General features: G+C 37.1%; 1 protein-coding gene across 6 annotated transcripts in view; it reads left to right on the forward strand.

The window, feature by feature from the left end:
- Positions 1-2,033: 2,033 nt before the first annotated feature.
- The window catches only part of EPHA7 (EPH receptor A7), a 173,490-nt gene continuing 153,754 nt past the window's right edge, over positions 2,034-21,769 (forward strand). For all 6 annotated transcript variants that reach the window (XM_070418060.1, XM_070418061.1, XM_070418062.1 and 3 more), the window contains exons 1-3: positions 2,034-2,329; positions 6,675-6,739; positions 10,573-11,242. In XM_070418060.1, the coding sequence (XP_070274161.1) occupies positions 2,233-2,329; positions 6,675-6,739; positions 10,573-11,242 (832 nt within the window). In that variant the 5' untranslated portion in view covers positions 2,034-2,232. The remainder of the gene's footprint in view (positions 2,330-6,674; positions 6,740-10,572; positions 11,243-21,769) is intronic.

The following is a 21,769-nucleotide window of genomic DNA, read 5'->3' on the forward strand; positions in this document are numbered from 1 at the left end:
TGAGTATTAGTCATTCAATAGATGAAAGGACTATTTTAAACTTTAAAGGCTACCTTGGTGTCATTCTAAGAAGTGGGGATGAGGCCTGGGGGAAAGTGTTGAAATCCTGGAGAATTATTTTAACTATTACAAGTGGTTTAATATTTGTGAGTTTGTGGTTTTGAGATTAATAGTTTTATAGCCTATGTGTGGGGATTTATGTTTTTAATTCTAATATTTTACCTTACAATTTTTACTCTTAAAGCATCTGTTTATATAAATACCACTTGATCTTCTCTGTAACAAGTGTACTCTACATTTTTTTCGTCTCTTTTCAAAGTTAATCTATTAAGCAGTTTATATTTCCTTTAAAAGACACCTGGGATGCTTTTATAAAACATTTCTAAAATATTTAATAGGCATAATGGCTAGGAAAAAGTAACATTTAAGGAAAAAACCCCTACAGAACCAAAGAGAAGTTAGAGCTGAAGGAAATTTCACTTCTTTCTTTTCGTAATTGCATTAGGCAAGTAAAAGCTATAGGAGACAACTTACCATAAAAAAAAAATTAAAAAATCTGGGGATCTGTCATCTCTGAGAACTCTGTTAAAAATACCAGAAATAACTGGATTTACTTTATATTTCCAGATAGAAAGACAGGAAAAGTTTAGAGTCTTAGGTGAGATCAAACTTTTTGCCTATCACAAATAAAGATAAATCACGAATGTCAGATTTTCTTTTAAAAGAAAGAGATACAGGACGAGAAGAAAATGAAGCTCATCTTAAACGTGTGATCAGGTTACCTTAGTGACCTTTGAAATGGAGGATTTGACAATTAATGCTTTAAAGTTCTTCCTCATTATATTACTCACCTCTTGAATTGCAAAGAGTCCAAAACTGCCTAAGGTTAAACCGATTTCTCTCTACACAGCCGTCCGCGACATTTTGGTTGGATAAATTCAACTGGAGATGTTGGTTACACTTCTTATTCTCTTTCCCTTTGAGAGATAATTATTGAATAATTATAGGAAAGTAGTTGCTATTTGCAAAAGACGTTTTACTTTATGAATTTAATGCGTAGTAGCATTCTAGCGTTCTTTAAAATTCAATGTAAGTTTTGCAGCGAAATGGGAAACCGTCAAAATGGGGAAATCCAAAGAAAACCTCAGAAAATTATAAACATGTAAAAAAAAAAAAAGATACGGAACCATCTGAAGGTTCTCTCTTAATGTCTTACTTCACCCAACCAACTATTGTGAAAAGACTGGGCGGGGTGAGAGGGACACATAAAACAAAAGACTTCCTTTCTACACTCCCTTTTCCTCTGTGTCTTTTGCCAGAGTTTGTTGCAAACTCTTGGAAACACTGTTTGCACATAATACATGTGGTTACTTTTATTCTTCCGGAGATTGTGCTGGGTGGTGCCTAGAGCTGACTGCCGTTGGCGTAACAAAAAGAGAAGTAGAAACCTTTCAAGAAAGGAAAAGAACAAAGTTATCCGACCCGCGGAGGTTGTAACAACAAAAAAAGTAAAAGGCACTTTACTTAAAGGCACAGCTCATTTGAGTGTCCCGGCTGCGTGCCTTGTAGCGGACAACACATCGCTTGCATTGCCTCTGGTTCCTACAAGAGGCAGGGGAGTCATGCTCTACAGGGGGCTGTAGGTTGGAAGCGTTATTCTCGGAACGATTCGGCTCCGTGAAAGCTGCGGTTGCTAAAAGCCGAGGGGCCAAGGCAGCACGCACCTCGGCTGCCATCCACGTCCTCCCTCCAGAGCATCCAGCACCGGCAGGGAGCCCAGAACCTGGAGGGAATCCTGGACCCGCAATCTGACTCCGCTCGCCGCCGATTGGTCCGCTCCCCGAACCCCGCCCCCGTGGCCGGGGCGGCCGTTTCGCGGGGACCCGCCCCTCAGCCCTGGGAATCGCAGCCTGGCAGGCCGGCTGCGCCTGCCACTCAGCCCGAGTGGCTGAGGCTCTCGGCTCGGAGCCCCGCCCCCGCCCCCCTAATTGATATTATGGGAGTGTGGAGCAAGCGGCGGGTCTGCAGTCGGAGACTTGCAGGCAGTGAATACGGTGCGAACGATCAGGAGGGGGAAATTTTTTTTAAAAGCTCAACGTGGAGCCGCCGCCTGGAGATCGAGAAGGGGAATCGATGCAAGAAGAGCAATAAAAATAAGAATCCACTCGGAGCAAACAGCATTTAAAAAGCTGCGACTCAACTGAAACCTAAAATAAAACCTGCTCCTGCACCATGGTTTTTCAAACTCGGAACCCTTCGTGGATTATTTTATGCTACATCTGGCTGCTCCGTTTTGCACACACCGGGGAGGCGCAAGCTGTAAAGGAAGGTAAGGTGATGGAAAAGCAAAGTTTGTTCTGACTTATTTATTTAGCTGTCTACCTGGGCGAGCCGGCTAGTCCGGGGGGCTGCCGGCCGCGCCTCCGGCGCCTGGCGACCCTCCCCCGCTAGCTCCCCGCCCCCTCACCGCTCCGGCTGCCACGGGTGGCCAGGGGCGCTGCTCCCAGCCTCCTGCTGCCCCGCGTCCCGGGCTGTCGGCCCGACCGGAGCGGGATTTTTCGCGGGCAGTCTGGAGGGCGTGAGCAGCAGCAGAGGGCGGCGGGATGGGGCTTGGGGGCCGGTCGGCGTGCTCATTCTCGAAGACCCGGAGCGGGTCAGATCTCTTTCTCGAGCCCTCTCCCCTTCCTCCTCTCTGTGTTTGCCGCCGGTGGGCTAGGCTGCGGCCGGAGTTGGTGGGAGACTGGAGAGTGCAGCCTTCAGTGTCCCGGGCAGCCCGCCAGCGAGCGGCTCCAGTCCGGAGCCTTCCTAGAGGGACCGTGACTTGTGTGAGCTCCGAGGGCTCGGGTTACTAATGAAGTGCTCACTGCGTCGGAGGAGGAGACGCGGGCCTGCGGTTGGCGCTCGGCCGCCTGCGCGGAACAATAACGCCGCGGAGGTGCAGCCGACCCGGGGCGCGCTCCCCGCGGCCGCGGATGTCTCCATTCAGCGCGCGCCACGCGCAGACCCCGGCGGCCCGGGGCAGCCGGAGCCCAGATGTCTCGCCCGGGCCGGGAGGCAGGGGCCAGGCTGGGGCTGTGCGCCTGGTCATGTGCTGCCGACTAGGCGACCGAAAGTCCCCCAACATCTGCCCCAAGTCCGGCAGTTGAGTCCGAGTGGTCAAACCGAGCGAAAGACCTGGACCCCGAGGGCTAGCTGTGGATGGAGAGAGCAGGTTTCATTTGGGCACCAGATACGCTTGTGTGTTGTTATTATTATTATTCTTTTTTCTTTTCCTTTGAACCACTGACAGAAGGTAAAATACCTTTCGGTGCCTGTAGTTGGAGCTGGGGAAAATAAATCCTGTCAATGGAAATTTTGCCTTGCTCCAAGCATTGTCACTATTTGCCCCCCCCACCCCCAGCCCCCCCGGTCTTCTAGGCTGTAAGTCTAAGGTTGATTTTACGATATTTAAAAGCAGAATACTAAAAATTACTTGTTTCTGAAGTGTGGAGAATGGAGGAATCTGATATCAGATTTAGGTCGTGGTGGAGATGGTGGGGGCTACCTACATATCGGTTCTCGCTTTATCTATCCTTGAAAACTTAGCGATTTAGTGCTGGTGGTCCCCCCAGTTCTCTTCGTGCCCTCCTCTTCGCTCATTCAAACCAACGTCTTGCCCTCCTTCTTGGTCCAGCCTGACCTTCTGACCCCAGTTTCCACATCTGCAACCCGTGTTGACTCTGAACCCATTCAGAGGAATTTTGAGAAAACCTTGTACTCCGAAGTGTCCGTTACGCGTTTGCAGCTGAACTGACATTTACTAGAAAGACACACCCAGGCACACCGAAACCCACATTTCTACTCCCATGATGTTAGCGACTAGGAGCCTCCAATCCTGGAACCGTGTCCCGATTCCCCCGGAATAGGAATAGCAAGAGCAGCGGAAAAGTTTGCTCGGCGGCGGCTGAGCGCGGCGCGAGCCCGGGCAGACCCCGGCCTGAGCGTGCGCTATAAATAACTGCATCACTAGGGGGAGAGGTTCCCGCAGCCAGCTCACTCGCTCGCTCGCTCGCTCGCCTTTCTCTTCTGGGTGCAGGGTACGTGGGAAGGATTCTGATTCTAGGAGGCTGAATTGTTTAAACGCAGAAGTGAAATATTTAAAAGGTGGGCGGGGTGGCAGATGAGCCCGGCTTCTCGGTGGCGACGCTCCCAGCGCGCAGCGGCGATCCCGAGCTGTGACCGCCCTGCCTGCCCAAAGGCCCGGCCGGGGCACTCGCTGGCGGGCGCTGGAAAGGCAGTCCTCGGCCTCCAGGGTGGGTGGGGTGGTTGGAAGAAGATGAGGGTTCTCCCCCACCCCCCCGCCTCCTTCCTCCACTTTCCCCGAACAGTTTCTCTCGGGGCGATCGGTTCCCGCTACCGCGAGCGCGGGTCTAAAGAGTCTGAAGGTTGGAGGTGAAGTGCAGCTGCTGTGTTTCCTCTTGGTAAAAGCTGCCGCCGCCGCTGCATTCTCAGAGGAGACGCTTCCCGAAGCCTCTCTCCTCCTCCTGTCTCCGGCAGGAGCCAGGGCGCCACCGGCTCCCTGGAGTGCCCAGGTCTGGCAGCGGAGTAATGGATGCTCTGCGCGCGGGCGCGCCTGTCTGGCAGCCCCCGCCCCGCCCCGCCGGCGGCCCCGCCCTGGCCCCGCCGCCCGCCGCTGCCCGCCCGGCCTTAGGCAGCCTCCGCCAGGGCGCGCCCGCCCCGCGCCCCTCGCCCTCTCCCCGCCGCCCGATGCGGGAGGGCGCGGAGTCCCCGAGCCCGGTCTGAGCGCCCAGGTCCCGATCGGCGCAGGGCTGCCCTCCGCGGGCGTGGAGGATGCGCCGGTGCTCGGAGCCGGGAGGCTGGAGCGCGCGCTTGCGGGTGGATCCAGAGAGCGGATGGCAGCGAGCGAGACCCGCTGATCACTTTAGAGCTGCTTCTGATTCCACGCGCAAGGGCCACTTTCTGTTTGGTTTTGTTGACTTCTCAACTTGTGTGCCATCGCCACCCCGAGCCACACCAGTCTGTGTTGAGGAGGAACGGAATGACAGTAAACAGTCCACAATGCCTATTTTGCTCTCAAAAATGACCCAAGGAGGTCACCTAGGTTTAAAATCCAATTGTCTCTTGTCAGTACAAAAGACAAAAAAAAAATAATAAAAATAAAATAAATTATCTCAAGAGTGCGTAGCACCTGCGTTGTTTCCTTCAGCTTTGTCTCCATTGTCGAGGACAAAAACAAAATAAAATTTACTTCATATAAATTCACTAATCCAACGATTTTTTAATGCTCAAAGTGCAAAATACAACTTGTATTTTTAAAGTGTGTTTTTCCCCCTCCTCATTTGGAAGAGAGTCAAGTGTTTGTGACCAAAGTTTGTGCTGTCATGGTCTCCCGGACAGTCTTAAGTGCAAAACATTTTTGAAAACAAGTGTCTTTGTATCCATCTATATCTACTTTTTTCAGTTACAGAGAATAACCTTGACTGGAATGGAGGAATTGAACACATAATCAATGTGTTCTGTATTCCAAGCATGACACATTTTCATTTCCTTTAAAATACATTTTTTCCCTCTAGTGATTATTTAAAAGTTCTTATAACCATACTTTATTAAAGTCCAAATTTTAACATTTTGTTGAAGTTGGATGTTAACCATATTTGCACATTCATGGTTACATTCACTGTTATTTGTGGACAAATTGATACCTTTGTTAAAATGCTCTAGAGTCAAAAATAATTTGAAAGAGAAAAACTCAGGTAACAAACCAGTTTGAACAATAAGTGAATGCTTTAGGAGAGTAATTGTCTTAAAATGCAATAAAATGTATAAAATTGGAAGTATGACATATGCCATTTGAATATGTTGTATTAACAATATCAGGAGCAATAGTTACATTTACATTTAAATTTCATTTCATTATGATTTTTTGATAGCATAAAAGTGGAATACAACTTTTAAAAAGAAAACCAGAAAAATAGTTAAGTCAGAGTTCAAATATACCATTTTGAGAATTAGCTAATGCTTTGAAACCTTTGGAAATTAATGTAAAATGGAAATATTGAAAACAGATGTTTAACTAACTCAAAACCATACCTTGCAAATAATAGTTTATTTTTCTCAGGATAACATTTCTTAATACAGATTCTAGTCATATTCATCTTGTATATGTATGTGAAAGACACTGCATGTGAAGAGTTTTAATAAACTGCAATTCTCAAAAAGTGCTAGGAATACTGATGGCAAAATATTATAAATTAATGACTATCTTAAGAGCAATGTAGAATTACACTTTATTACATTCAGGTTATCATGTTTCACAGAATTTGGAAGGCTCAATGGTTTACAAACTCTTTATAATATACAATTTCTAGAAAAGCAATACGTCACATAGCAATGTTTACCCTACTTTTTTTACTTTTAGTTTTTTAAGTTTATTTTAACATTTTAATCAAAAATACCAAATATAAGATGGTATTTTAATATATTTTCTCCCTCGGTGGAGTAATATACTTGTATCAGGTAGGTAGGTATTCATTTGACCATTCACTTATATAAATAACTGTTTATGTACCTTAAGTCATAAAGTGATAATCATATAAAATTAGGTTCACTTTAATAACTGACAAATGTGTTGAAGTTTTTCATGTCATGTTTGTAAATAACACTTTCTTTTTCAGTACTGCTGCTGGATTCTAAAGCACAACAAACAGAGTTGGAATGGATTTCTTCTCCGCCAAATGGGGTAAGTGCTTCTCCTCATGAAATATCACCCTTCATTTTTAAAGTAAGACTCAAAAACTTTCCTCTCCATAGTGGAATTATCCACATTCTTTCAATTTAAACAATTTCAGTTCCAAATATCGTATTCAATATTTTGTTCTGTTTGTCACGAGACATTTAATTTTTTAAGTAAAGAAGAAGGTATACTTCGTGCTTGGGGACATGGATTTCAAAAACATTCTATAATCTTTTGAGTTCTTATTGTGAGTGGTATCCTACCTCAGGTTTCAGGCTATAAGTGCTAACTAATTACAGGGAACAATCCTTTCACAAACTCATTTAAACCACTCTAGTTGTTTTATACTTCTTTAGTATAATAGCCCAGTAGGTTGTGTATAGTTCTTTAAAACAGTATGCAATCTGTTTTTCCTCTTTTAAAAACAGTTTTAGCATCATTCAAAAGGTACCTTAAAAGGTAGCCAAAAATGTAATATGCTCAATATTTTAGCATACAGTTTGCTATGAGATATTATTTGGATTCTCCAAGTATATATCATATGCTATCTGTTGTTATTAATCAGAAGTGATGGCAGAGCATGCACTTACTACAGTGAAATCTGTTACAGTAAGTATGAGTGAAAGCAGCCAAACAAAAATCTAGGGAAACATATGTAACGTCTCACCCTCAATTTTTGACCATTATGGTTTATATATCAGGAAAAATCTATTCTTTCTTAAATTTAGGTCAATGTCTTTGTTCTTCAGTTTTTTTAATTGTGAGAGAGATCACATACTTCATCCCTTATTAAAGAAGAGGGCTTCAAGAAAGGAAAGTATACCCTATTGTTACCTGAGTTAATCTTTGACATGGAATCAAAGAGCATGAAGTGAGGATATAAAAAGTATAACAAAATTTTGCAAAGAGAAGAACAAAAGTCCGAAAGGGATTTTTGAGTATAAGAACATCATAAGATCAATGTCATGAAGTGGAAGTCAGTTTCAGAATGCAAAATGTGAATGATGAAAATATATTTAAAATATTCAGATTTTTGATTCAGTTCATATTTGAGAAATTGCATAATATCATATTGTAGTTTTCTGTATTAGGGAAAATAAGTTATGAAAAGTGTCAAATATTTTACAAATTAAGTAAAAAATGTATGTAAAGTTTGAGGTGCAGTACTTTTCTTGCAAGTGGAAGTTTTCCATGAGTAAAATAATATATATTATAGGAAGACATTCACAATAAAAAAATGAAACACCTTTCTTGCCAATGACAGATGTAGCCTATTTTCTGCCATCCATCAATTAAAATAAATAGAGATAGTGGGTGGTTTTTTATCTCTAAGGAGAAGTAAACTGATATATGATTGTAGTATTTCATCCATGTAATCCATGAAATGATAAATTATGACTGTCTGTTATCTTGGACTCAAATGGGCATTCTGTCAGTTCAAAATATCTGAGTAGCAGTTAGCCCTACATATCTGAAGGATTAAACAGATAATATTAGAAAATGAAGATTGATAGTGTTTTTTTCTTTGTATATGAAATGGGTTAACTTACATGTGATTAAATATCTAACTGGAAATAAATTGTTATTAAGACACAAGCTTCTAGAAAACATTTTTATAAGCAAACCAAAAAAGCACATTATCTGAATTAAGACTTCTTTCCCAATGGTGTCATTTGTAGAAATCACTGCAGTTTATCAGAAAGTGAGATAAAAAAAAAAAAAAAAAGACAAGAGTTGCGTTAAATTCATTTACATCATGTCACTATTTGTTATCTATACATAGTTGCCTTGAAATTTTCCCCTCAGGAACAAATTTTTAAATAAAAATGAAAATGAACTGGGATTCATAGGTTAGTAAAACCGATGGTTTCATTGATAGAACAATGTAATTTTTCTTAAAGTTAGAAAGAGCAACTTGCAAGATTTTTTCCTTTATAATAATTAGCCTTGGTTTCTTCAAACTGGGAAATTATTAAAAACAGCACATTTATCTTTGGAGCTTTTGGTAATGTAGTAGATACCATTACCAGTTTTACTTCTTTTGCTAATTTCAGTCTAATTTAGAGACAAAAACCTACCTGTCTCAATGAAGGAACTTGGGTATATTTGGCTGTCATTCATATTATAAGCAACTAATGGAAACAAAGGGAAAATATGCCCACCACTAACTACTCACAAACTGGAGTTGTGTTGATATGGGTTCTTTGCTGTAGTCGAGGACCTTGGGTGATTTGTATAATAAAATTGTAGCCGTTATATAACATCACACAAGAAATTGCTGAATTACAGTAAATTGCTAATTTGTGAGTTTTGTTAGTTTTCTAAGAAACACTTCTAAAAGTAGATATTAACACTTTATAAAGCATTTAAATAAATGATTCTAGATCAAGTTTTACAGATAAAACTCATTAGCACATGCTTATTAGTTTATTTTCCCCCTGCTTTTTCTTGAAACTATGGTTAAAATATTGCATGATATGTGACTTTGAATTTTAATACAAATATATACAAATATATTTTTATATTTGCCATTTCACATTGGTGAAATGAATAAAAGTAGATGAGAATTTCACTAATAAGACAGCATAAATATGAAGTGGGTAATTTTGTAATGATGATATGAAAGGATATAAGTGTTATTTTAGGCATTTTGGGCTATTTTAGGGGAAATTACTTTAATTGTTAATAGTGATATAGATGATATTACCCATGGTTTAATAATCTTTAAATTGTTTCCAATTCTACTAAACTTATTATCTTTCTTTTTTGTGTGAATACATATAACATGATTTTGCTATAGCATGCATTGTATCAGCATATGAACGAGCATTTTGAAACATTTGTTATTTTTTCGGTCAAAAAGCTTATTACTGAAATATGATTCAGGATACTGTTTTGCCATGTCCATTTGATTTTCTATTGAAAGCAATTTATTTACAAAGATGAATCATACTTTTATACAAATACTTTTTTATAGTTATGTGGATTTGTGTACAATATTATTAATAACACTGAAATAAATAAATAGCTCTGTAAAATGTTACTCTCTTATGTCTCACTTTGAAAAGATTGTGAAGGAGTCCGCATTATTAATATCAGCATATCGACATCTGAATGCTTTTCCATTCAGAGTATTCTTGGCATTTTCTTCCCTATGTTTCTAGGTACTTTCTAAGTTTAAATATAACATTCACACTTAAAATGTCAACCGCGTTACAAAAAATTCTGCCATGTATCCATATGTATATGCATTAAATTGTGATATAATAATTGTGTTGTGTACTTTAGTCCAGAAATATAATCTCAATAGAGACTACAGATGTAAGCAAACATGTATAAAGAAACTAATATAATACACTAGCAAAGAGATATTAAACAAAATGAAATATTTATTGTATGTACAAACAAGGAAAGCAACCTGTTCTACCAAAAGGATGAAGCTGAAGTGAGAATGCTCTATTCTCAGGCTAAGTGTTGGTCAGGATAGGAATCTACTTCTTTCAAAGATACAAATTTGTGCTCAAAGATTCCTCATGCACTCTCTAAATCAAAATGTTATTATTGCCCTAACTGGTTTGGCTCAGTGGATAGAGTGTCAGCCTGCGGACTGAAGGATCCCAGGTTCCATCCTGGTCAAGGGCATTTACCTTGGTTGCGGGCACATCCCCAGTAGGGAGTGTGCAGGAGGCAGCTGAATTGATGTTTCTCTATCATCAATGTTTCTAACCCTCTATCCCTCTCCCTTCCTCTCTGTAAAGAATCAATAAAATATATTTTAAAAAGTTATTATTATTATCTCTTTTTGCTGGATGACTGATGACATTTATTTAATTTTACAGTGGGAAGAAATTAGTGGTTTGGATGAGAACTACACCCCAATACGAACATACCAGGTGTGCCAGGTCATGGAGCCCAACCAAAACAACTGGCTGCGGACTAACTGGATTTCGAAAGGCAATGCACAAAGGATTTTTGTAGAATTGAAATTCACCCTGAGGGATTGTAACAGTCTTCCTGGAGTATTGGGAACTTGCAAGGAAACCTTTAATTTGTACTATTATGAAACAGACTACGACACTGGCAGGAATATAAGAGAAAACCTCTATGTAAAAATAGACACCATTGCTGCAGATGAAAGTTTCACCCAAGGTGACCTTGGTGAAAGAAAGATGAAGCTTAACACTGAGGTGAGAGAGATTGGACCTTTGTCCAAAAAGGGATTCTATCTTGCCTTTCAGGATGTAGGGGCTTGCATAGCTTTGGTTTCTGTCAAAGTGTACTACAAGAAGTGCTGGTCCATTATTGAGAACTTAGCTATCTTTCCAGATACAGTGACTGGTTCAGAATTTTCCTCTTTAGTCGAGGTCCGAGGGACATGTGTCAGCAGCGCAGAGGAAGAGGCGGAAAACTCCCCCAGGATGCACTGCAGCGCAGAAGGAGAATGGTTAGTGCCCATTGGAAAATGTATCTGCAAAGCAGGCTACCAGCAGAAGGGGGACACTTGTGAACGTAAGTAAGATGTACTATTCAAATTCTACTTTGCCTTTTTTTCCAGTTCAGTGACAAAGTGTTTAAGTTATAATAATTATTTGAACATGTGAGTCTTTGCTACACCAGCAGCCTGATTCAGTAAATCTTAGGAAAAGTCACTATTGAATTTATCAATGACTCCCCACTGTGGTATCTGCACTAAGGGTATGTAATAAATATTGGCGATAACAGTATTTGTTCCTAAAATTTAATTTGCTGTATGCTTGACATAGAAGAAATGGACAGTTACACGTTGAGCTATGAGATTTGAGAGAGGAGAGGAAAGTGACATTAATCAGGATTTAATGATATGTGATGCCTTCTGTTTTGAAACCCCTATGTTCTGGACTTGTGAGTAGCAGAAAAAAAAGTAGGTTAAGGGGGCTGCTAACAAGAGTTCTACTGACAGGGCAAGTACAAATACATTTGCAAACTTCTAGAAATATTTTTATAAATACTAATATTTTGATACAAAATCATCACAATTTATCACATTGATAAATCTCTGAGGTTACTTCTGCCAAAGCCATATTTCTTTTCTGGACTAAATAATAAATAAAATGACTGTATTCCTGATAAGTTGTGTTATAGTAGACCCCATTTTTGTGGAAGTGGGCCAACGTAAAGTTTTAGTTATCATAATACATCAGCTGGATCTTTCCTATTGGGTTTTAAACAATAATAGCCTATGAATTAGTGAATTTTATGCTTTTTAAAACTGATTTTCAATTACATAACATATGTGCTCATAATAATTGACCAATATTTTAAATTGGAAACTGTCACATAGACCTTCAAAATTGATAGATATTTTTCTGTTTGTGAATGTTCTGACAATTTTCCTTTTATAAGATTATATTACTTATATATCTTTTAACTTATAACTTATAATACATTCCAAAAATAACTTTGATCAATTCTTTTAGTCCTAGCCAGCAGCATAATTTTAGTATTTGCAAATACTAGGTAATTTAGAGGGGGTTATAACTAACCGTAATTACTATAACTAAATTATATTATGTGCAGATACTCTTCCACATGCTTTACATATACAAGCTCATTGAATGAGGTAGACATCATTATCACCTCTATTGTACAGAATGAAAAATTGGGGCTATCAAGGATGAATGGCTTGCTTGCAGTGACTTTGGTAATGTTTGTCTTAGTTTAGATTCAAACTCAGAGCATTCTGATTTGAGAGCCTGGGCTTTTGACTACAATTTTGCTCTAGTTTCCGTCACAAAACAAGGAAAATCCTAGCAAATATTATTCTGTTTCATTGCTGAGCTGGAATGTCTTGCTAATAGTAATTTGGCATATAAATCACATTACTTCCCCATACATTATCTTTCTAATAGACTATTTAAAGAAATACTAAAATAAATGTATAGATCTCTGTTATCCAGTTTGGTAGGCAGTAGTTCTTTAGGTTCTGAAAAGTGGCTATTCATAATTGATATGTGCTAGAAGTATAAATGACACTCTGGATCTCAAAGGCTTAGTATAAAAAAGAGAATGTAACATACATCATTAATAAGTTTTTAGATAAATTGAATGAAATAGAGTAATATTAAAAATAATTTCAACTGTTTTTTTACTCTTTTTTTTCCCACCTGAGGATATTTTTCCATTTATTTTTAGAGAGAGTAGAAGAGAGAAGGAAAGACAGAGAGAAACACTGATGTCAGAGAAACACAATTGGTTGCCTGGTGCATGCACCCTGGCAGGGCCAGGAACCTGCAATAGAGGTGCATGTCCTTGACCAGAATCAAACCCAGGACCCTACGGTCCACAGTCTTTCTATTGAGCCGAACCAGCTAGGGCTCTTTTTACTCTTTTAGTGTGGCTCCTAAAAATTGAAAAATTATATATGTGGCTCACATTATGTTTCCACTGGATGTATTATTTTGATGGAATAACTGAGCCAAGTATATTTTCCTGTCCTGGTTGACAAATTAGATACTTCATGTGGCTGGTCACTAGCCTATAAAATACTTATGACCCAGTACTCAATTATAATCTTCTTCATTGCTGACACTGTGAGATGTACTCTGCAAAATAAATTGAGATATTACAGGTTCAGGTCTCAGGCCAGATAGCAGCCTTCCCCCTCACCCCCCAAAGGAAGCAAACGTGTCTACCCATTGTCCTCTTCCCTTTTCTGTCACTGGCAGTATTTTTTGCAGAGTAGAAAATCTTGCATGTTCCATGTATGTGGAAATAAAAAACTGAAGATTTACCATTACTAATAGGCAGGATGCTATTGCACTGGGTAAGTATAAAAGTATTCTTAGTTAACTAATCAATTTAATGAAAGGCAATGTTCTTATTGACTAGAGGCTAACAACAGTTATTTGAAAATGATGGTGAATTCAACAGTAACTACTATCAGAAAATTTTAAGAACATGCTATTACATTTTAGCTATTAAAACAGTGGTTTAGTAGTATGAAGATTTTCATGTGAAAATGGAATGTAAAACTCTAGCACAATAAAAAATGGGAAACATAAGAAACAAAGCAGGAATACATGTAAAAGTGCACAATAAATTTTGTCTAAGAAAAGACTAGGAAATAACATGAAAGGTCCTTCTCTTTTAATGTTTAAAGGTTTAAAAAATTACAGTATTTTTGTTTCATGTTGTGTAATTTAATTCATATGATTTTTACATGTAAGTTGTTAAGAAAAATAAGCAGGAACTTTTTGAGTGCTATACTTCTAAGAAAAACCAGTCCTTAATTGCGGTAAAGAGATATATTTACCGTGAAGAAAAGTCTCCATCTTCTTCCAAACGAACAAAACCATCTCATTAAATGTGGTAGTATTAAAATTATGCAGTCATTTATATTGGTTTCAAGAATTGGAAACTCATTTGAATACCAAAATTATTGTCACCTGCAAAATACACTAAGGTACTTAAAAATAAAATAAAATTACGTTACTGTCATCTACATTAATTATGCATTAGGATAGGTGAAATTAGGTATTAATAGACATTCATTAAAGAAAATGTGATTAAAGGAGTAAAGATGCCTCCTTATCATTCAGCTGTGAAAGAGTATGTCTGCATTTTTGTGAGTCAAGTAAATTGTTCATCAAATGACTTTCCTTTTAACCTTGGAGGTATTGACAAAAGAATTCCATGCCTTATACTTAGCTATGGCACTATTTGTAAAATCACTTCCCTCCTTGGCATAATTCCTTGGCATCACTGTGAGAGTACTTGCCCCTGGATTCAATCCAGGCCTGTCTTTACAGGATTTCTCCTCTTCCCTTTCAGTGATCCTGTTCAGAGTTTGAAAACAAATTCTAGTTCCATATTGAGGAAAACTGAAGTGTTTGGGAGAGGATACTAGTGAGTCTCTAGCCAAATGAGGGTGGTTAGCCACGTAGGGGCAAGTTTATCTGGATACTTTCTAGAGTGGCAGACCATTGGGATATTTTTAGAGTATAATTTGAAATATGAAAACTATAAAAACTGATCAGTTTTGATCAGTGGATGTAAGGGATTTTTTTTTTTCTGTCAACATTTTGGGGAAAAAAACCCTCCAATTTAAAAACCAAATATTTCTCATGTCTTATATATGGAGAACTTCTGTCTGACTAATTAATATAATGCTTTTATGAAGACACCTTTTTTTCAGTCATTTAAAAATATAAAATTTCAGGTAGTTAACATGCTTTAATTGTCAAGAAATCCATTAAAGAAATTACCATAGAAGTTGTCACTTTTATGAAACTAGCCACTCTATTTTCTTAGATAAAAAGTGTAGTCATTTAAAAAATTGAGAGCAGATTGTATTTTACATATGTAAATATTTTCAGAAGATGAATAAAAATACATTTGAAATATATTTTGAAATTTTTGGAACTTTTGTGCAACTTGGTTTCATTTAAAATTTGAATATTATTTGTCAAAGTGTGTAGCTGGGGAGTATACCGTGGATTTGTATAGGGAATTGCATTTGGCACTGAACAATCATGTTCATTTTCTCACTTAATCCATAGCACATCACTGGCAGGTAGTAAGTTTTTTTTTTCTTTTGACATATGAAGAAACTGAAACTCAGGGATATGAATAAGGAACAATATTGAATGAGAACCGGGGATCCTGTTTCCCAATTCAAGTCTTTTTTCCCCACTACACCACACTGCTTTCTAAAATGTATCCTGTACTTCAACTAATGGATTTTAGTTAACGAAGAACGAATGAAACTTTATTTTAAGCAGGGTGACCATATGTCTAATATGTCTAAGATAATTTTTTTACTTATTAAAACCGCTTCTTTTTGCTTTCAAAAGTGTTCTCATTTGGACGATAAAATACAAGGTCATTCTAACTAAAAAATCTGAAGATGTAATGCAGTTTACATGCACATATGTCAGAACACATCCTTGTGATCTGCTTCTGTTATTTATATTGCCTAATTTTAATTTTCTGAATTAAAATAGAATTTTTTTTTATGATTTCATGTGAAGGGGAATTGAAATAATTATACATTTTTTTACTTTTATTATAAGAAATTTCCCTCACAGTTGTTTCTTAATTCTTTCTATTAATAAATTAACAGGTCTGTCATTATTTTAATAATATATGATTTATGGACATGTAACATCCTATTCCATAAATTAAAATATTTATTCAATGTTATAGCATTACTAATAAGATTTCTGCTTGATTAGATTTTTGAAAACTGCTTTTTCACAGAAAAGTAATATGTAATTTGTATCATCACTTTTCATGTTAACAAATGAGTCTTTATAATATATAGTATTTATAAACAAATATATATGGAAATGTAAGATACACTACAGGATTAATAGTTCTGATGCTGGAGTCACAGAGTTTTACACCAGGTGTATAAACTAGGACAATCGCTCTAAGCCTTAATTTCCTTAAGTATAAAATAGGGCTAAGAAAAATTGTATGTGCCTCATAGGGTTCTTGTCAGTATTGAATGAAATCATGCATGTTAAAAAAAATCCCTAAAAACAGTATCTGGGACATATCAAATAATCAATGAATTACCTGTTCTACATTTCCCCAACTTCTTCACTGACCTCAGTCTTCCAAATTCTGACGGCAGTTACTGTCCATGCCATTTCCCTTTCATTACCATGCCTTGCTTTTTTCTCCCTAGTTGATCTCAGGCTGTGGACATTTTGCCTTTACTTATAATTCCAATTAAATGGCGCTGATAGCCTGTTAGATAATCTCTCCTTGTGAATACTTATAAGTACTTTGCCCTTTCCCTGTGGGAATCATCATACACTATTTGATTTTAGTTATTATTTGTGATTTCCTTTTACTGCTTCTAAGCTTCTTAACAATACAAACTTATAGTGTTCTACCTTCTCACCCTAGTAGTTCCTTGCACCACATGAGTCTTCCAATAAATGTGTACCAATATTCTTAAAGACTTAAGCATGATACACTACCCATTGCCAAAGTAATTATTTTTCATTTTAAATTTACATGACTATTTCATTTCTAGTTGTATATGGCTAGTCTCTATGATTAGCCTTAAACTTTGTGAGTATGAGAACTCTTTATTATATTTTATATCTGCATAGACTATAGCAAGGTGATATGCTAATCACTAGGAAATATAGGCAGGAGTCTGCTCCAGATATGAGGAATTTCTTTCTATGAAAATAATATTTCTATGTATTCATTGTCATGTTTGTCGCTGTCTTTCTGTATCTGCCTTTACAACTTCGTCTCCCTCCTCTAATGAAATGAAAGCCATTAACCTTCTTTACTACTTAATATCTATGTCCTGAGAAAGGCAGAGTTCCAACTATCATCAAATAAGAAGTTCTTAAGAGGGACATCTGTAATACTTTCAACAATAGAGGTAAATTTTTAAAAATATAAAAATAAAATAAGAAGTTCTTGAGGTATATTTATGATTATCTTACATGGGAAAGTGATTTTTATTATAGGATTATATGGTTTTGCTTTTTTTCTTGAATTTCAAAACAAGCATAAAAATAATAGAAAGAAACAAAACCTGAGAAATCAATTCATAGCTAACATTACACTCTATAAATTGGAAATTACTTAAATTTAGTATCATTTCCAAATATCGTTATTCTATTTGAGTTAAAACTACATCACTATTTTTTTTACTATTTTTTAGCTTATTCACTTTCAGAAGCGCAGCATACTTGTGTTAAGGCATTTTTGAGTAGGTGATGTGCATAGGTCTAGGACAGGTGCCCCCCCCAATGCTCCAGTCCCACGGCCTTTGCCCCAGGAGCCACTGCTATTAGCATTTTCTTCTATCCTTTAAATAAAAAATGAAGGAAGATAACTGTGATTCTTAAATTTATAATCATCATAGTTTTCTACTACAACCTCGTACATTTCATTTAAAATTAGATTGCTTTTTACTTATCTTTGTATGTACCACAGTGCATTTAACTAGTCAATAAATAAAGGACAGGAAGAAGGAAGATCTGATGAAAATGAAAAAAAAAATAATGAAAGAAGGAAGAATGAAATTATGGTGTCCAATTTAACTTTCTATGATTCATAAGCTCAGTTTATAACTTTAGAACTTTTCTAATTATCCTAACTTTGGCAAGTATATGGTCACTCTTTTACATTTCTAGTGGAAGTTTAAATTAGCATTAATTTCTGGCAGACGATGTCATAATACATTGCCCTAGCATTTTGCATTGAATTTGATTTTTGTAACCAACTTGTAGCCATTTCCTCCAAGGTAATGGTCACTATAATTATAATGTATAAAATATTTAATTTATCATGATGTTGTGTATAATGTGGTTATTTTTTTTTATATAAATATATTTTATTGATTTTTTACAGAGAGTAAGGGAGAGGGATAGAGAGTCAGAAACATCGATGAGAGAGAAACATCGATCAGCTGCCTCCTGCACACTCCCTACTGGGGATGTGCCCGCAACTAAGGTACATGCCCTTGACCGGAATCGAACCGGGGACCCTTCAGTCCGCAGGCCAACGCTCTATCCATTGAGCCAAACCAGTCAGGGCATAATGTGGTTATTTTGTACAAACAATAATATTATCTCTAAGGGAGGAATTTAACCCTGCTATATATTTTTCTCTATCTGCATCAATATCTGTTGCATGAGTCAGAAAAGAAACATTTGGAAAATCCTTTTTTCATTTTTTCTCACATTTAAGTTATCCCATCTTCTGCAATATATCTCACCAATTTAGTTTTATGGACGCATGTCTTCATTAGGATATTCATATAGTATTAATACTTGGAAAGTATGTTGTGTGCATATATAATGTGCATTAAAAAAATCTGGTAACAAAAACCATTCACCTTTGAATTTAGTGAGATAGCGACATTGTTTTCTATTTTCTGCCTGTGATATCAGCTTTGTTAAAAGTTGTAGAATCTGAGAAGTTGTATGTATAGGTTATGGTATTATTCCCAAATAACACAATTTCACAGGAACCCTGAATAATACATACCTCAGTTGAGTTAAATGCGCATTGTCTCTCACAAATTCTGTGGCCTTAAGAAGTATGGGAGGTTTATTATTTTGCTGACTTTGTTTAGTCGGAGGTCAAAGATTGACATAGCAAACCAGGGGAAATACATTCTGGGGCATGGTAATTTGAAAACATTTTAATGGTCACATGTTATGTACAGCAGTCTTCCCTTATCTGCAGTTTAGCTTTTCTTGTTTTCAGTTACCCATAGTCAACCACAGTCCAAAAATATTGAATGAAAAATTTCAGAAATAAACAATGTATAAGTTTTCTCTCACACGCTGTTACGAATGGCATGAAAAAAACTCACACTATCTCTCTCCATCCCGTTTGGTACGCGAATCATTCCTTTCTCCAGAATATCCACGCTGTGTTATATGCTATCCTCTTGTTGGTCATTTGTAGTAATCTCAGTTGTCAGATCTGTGCTTGTGTTCAGGTAACCCCGATTTTATTTCATAATGGCCCTAAAGTGCCAAAGTCGTGATGCTGGCAATTCAGATATGCCAAAGAGAAGCTATAAAGTGTTTCCTTTAAGTGAAAGGTGAGCACAGTACAATTTGATGTTTTGATAGAGAGATGCCACAGTCACATAATCTTTATTACAGTATTTTATTATAGTTGTCTTATTTTGTTATTAGTTAATCTCTTACCGTGTCTAATTTATAAATTGAGTTTTATCATAGGTGTGTGTATACAGGAAAGACATAGTATATGTGTACAGGGTTCGGTACTGTCCACATTTCAAGCATCCACTGGAGACCTTGGAAGGTATTCCCCTGGATGAACGGGGACTACTCTACTGTGGATTTTGAATCTTTTCAATGGTCTCATTCATTTATATTATTTACTGTTGACGATTATTTTGTCTCTTGCTTCCAATGTGTTAAAAGTCAGGAGGCTTTGAAAGGACACATACCGGTTTTTATATTTTGTTTCATATGTCACCCAGTTAACATCTAAGGTTAGCCCCTCACCTATGGTGGTGTAAGACCTGCACCAACATCATTAACACTAAAGGCTGAATTATAGCCTTTTATAGAAAACCTAGATCTGGGGAGAGGAGCACTGGGATGCTTTGATCAATATATTGTAATATTGATCAGATATAATTATCATCTATATATCTTGTACTTATTAACTTTTAAAGTTGGTCAACAATCTATTGTGCTAATATTATCAACTCTATTTTTAAAGAAGAGCACTATTTTTAAAAGACATTAGGTGTAGAGGAGTAAAATATATCTAAAGCGGACATTAGGTGTAGAGGGGTAAAATATATCTAAAGCATTATTACATCTAATGAAAGTTTATTCTGAAACAAAGTAACTTAATATCAGTAACTATGCTACTCTATATTTTCAAGTTATATTTGTATGTTTTATGTCTAGGAGTACTTTCCTATCATTATCTGAACTAGTTGCCATGTAGACAGTGACAGCTAGTGGCATTAACTTACCGGCTCACATTAATGACATTAATTTAAACTAGTAGATGGATTAAATAATCTTAATTGATATACCCTCTCACACACATACATTTATTGTAAGACAGCTGTTCTGTGGACATTGTTGCACTCCTTGAGGTTATAATCTCTTCCAAGAAAATTAGAGTGATAAATACTCAAAGTTTGAGGGTACATTAAAGATTACAAAAGTTAAATTAGAGGGTGTTTGGGGTCTTATTTATAGTTCTAACAGGCCATTCACGACAGATTCCAAAGTAAAATCAGAACTTATTATTTCCATTTTTTTCTATTTCAAGATAATATACACATGATACATATGCACATATGTACATACATATACACACATGCACACATATGCACACATACACTGCCGATCTCTACCCCTAGAGGAAAAAAACACAAATTTACAATATGTAACAAAAAAATTAAGTATATTTTTGTCCTTGACCAATTTTTAGATTTCTAAATTGCTGTGCACTAATCTCTTAATTTATAAGTGTTGAATAGTTAAGATATTTGTTTTTCTATGTGGAAAATTCAACTGAAAATTACAAAGAGGCCGAAAACTCGTATATTATTGGATTATTGTATATTTTAAAAAGACAAAACAAAATAAAGCTTCCTTAGCTATGCCTTCAAATTTTTTTCAGAAAGCAATATATATATATATATATATATATATATATATATATATATATATCAGTAAGTTCACTATGAAATACACAGTGCTCTCATACATAATGTCTGTGCCGAATAAACATCAGACACAGAGAGAGCATGGCTGATGATATATTTTTATATATATATATTGCTTCTTGATTTTCAAATAGATTATTATTTTTAAAATTTTTAATTGTAGCATTTTACCAGATTGTAAGAAGGTGAATTTTAGCAATTAGCACATTTTGGAAATATGACAAATGTATGTAAGTGTTTAAAATGAGAACAGTGGTCCCTTCTTACATCATTACAAACCTAGAATTTCAGAGGGAGCCAAAACTCTGCTGTTTAGTCTTGTGGTTTCTGACTGGATCTCCTCTGAGAAACCTGCAGACTTTAGCCCCTCAGTCCTTGCTTCTACAAAATCTTTTCTTCAAATCTGAGCTTTAAAATTAACACATACAAAGCTTAGATATTCAGGCTATGAGCTGGAGCTGGGGAAGACATATGGCTCCAGGTTTATGATGTTGAGACAGTATTTTAGTTTGCAAAGGAAACCTGACTGGAACTTTTTAAGTTTGCTGCTTCAGCCATGCTCTCTCTGTGTCTGATGTTTATTCGGCACAGACTTTATGTATGCGAGCGCTGTGTATTTCAAGGCTGAACATAATGGTTTGATCATTTTCCTCTTTGTAAATTTCCCCAATGAGACAACATTGCTTCTCACTTCAAATTCAAACAGCTCTCATTGATTTTCAAAATTATTCACCAGGCCATCACTATATGTGTAATCATCCTTCTTTCTAATATAATTTATCTTTCAATGTGGTAAAGTGGATGTTCTCTGCCATAACTGCTTCCTCTAGTTTCTTTTCTTTCTGAAG

This window comes from Myotis yumanensis, unplaced genomic scaffold (assembly GCF_028538775.1).
Source record: "Myotis yumanensis isolate MYYU_CA2020_CCGP unplaced genomic scaffold, mMyoYum1.0.hap1 SCAF_6, whole genome shotgun sequence".
NCBI classification, from domain to species: Eukaryota; Metazoa; Chordata; class Mammalia; order Chiroptera; family Vespertilionidae; genus Myotis; species Myotis yumanensis.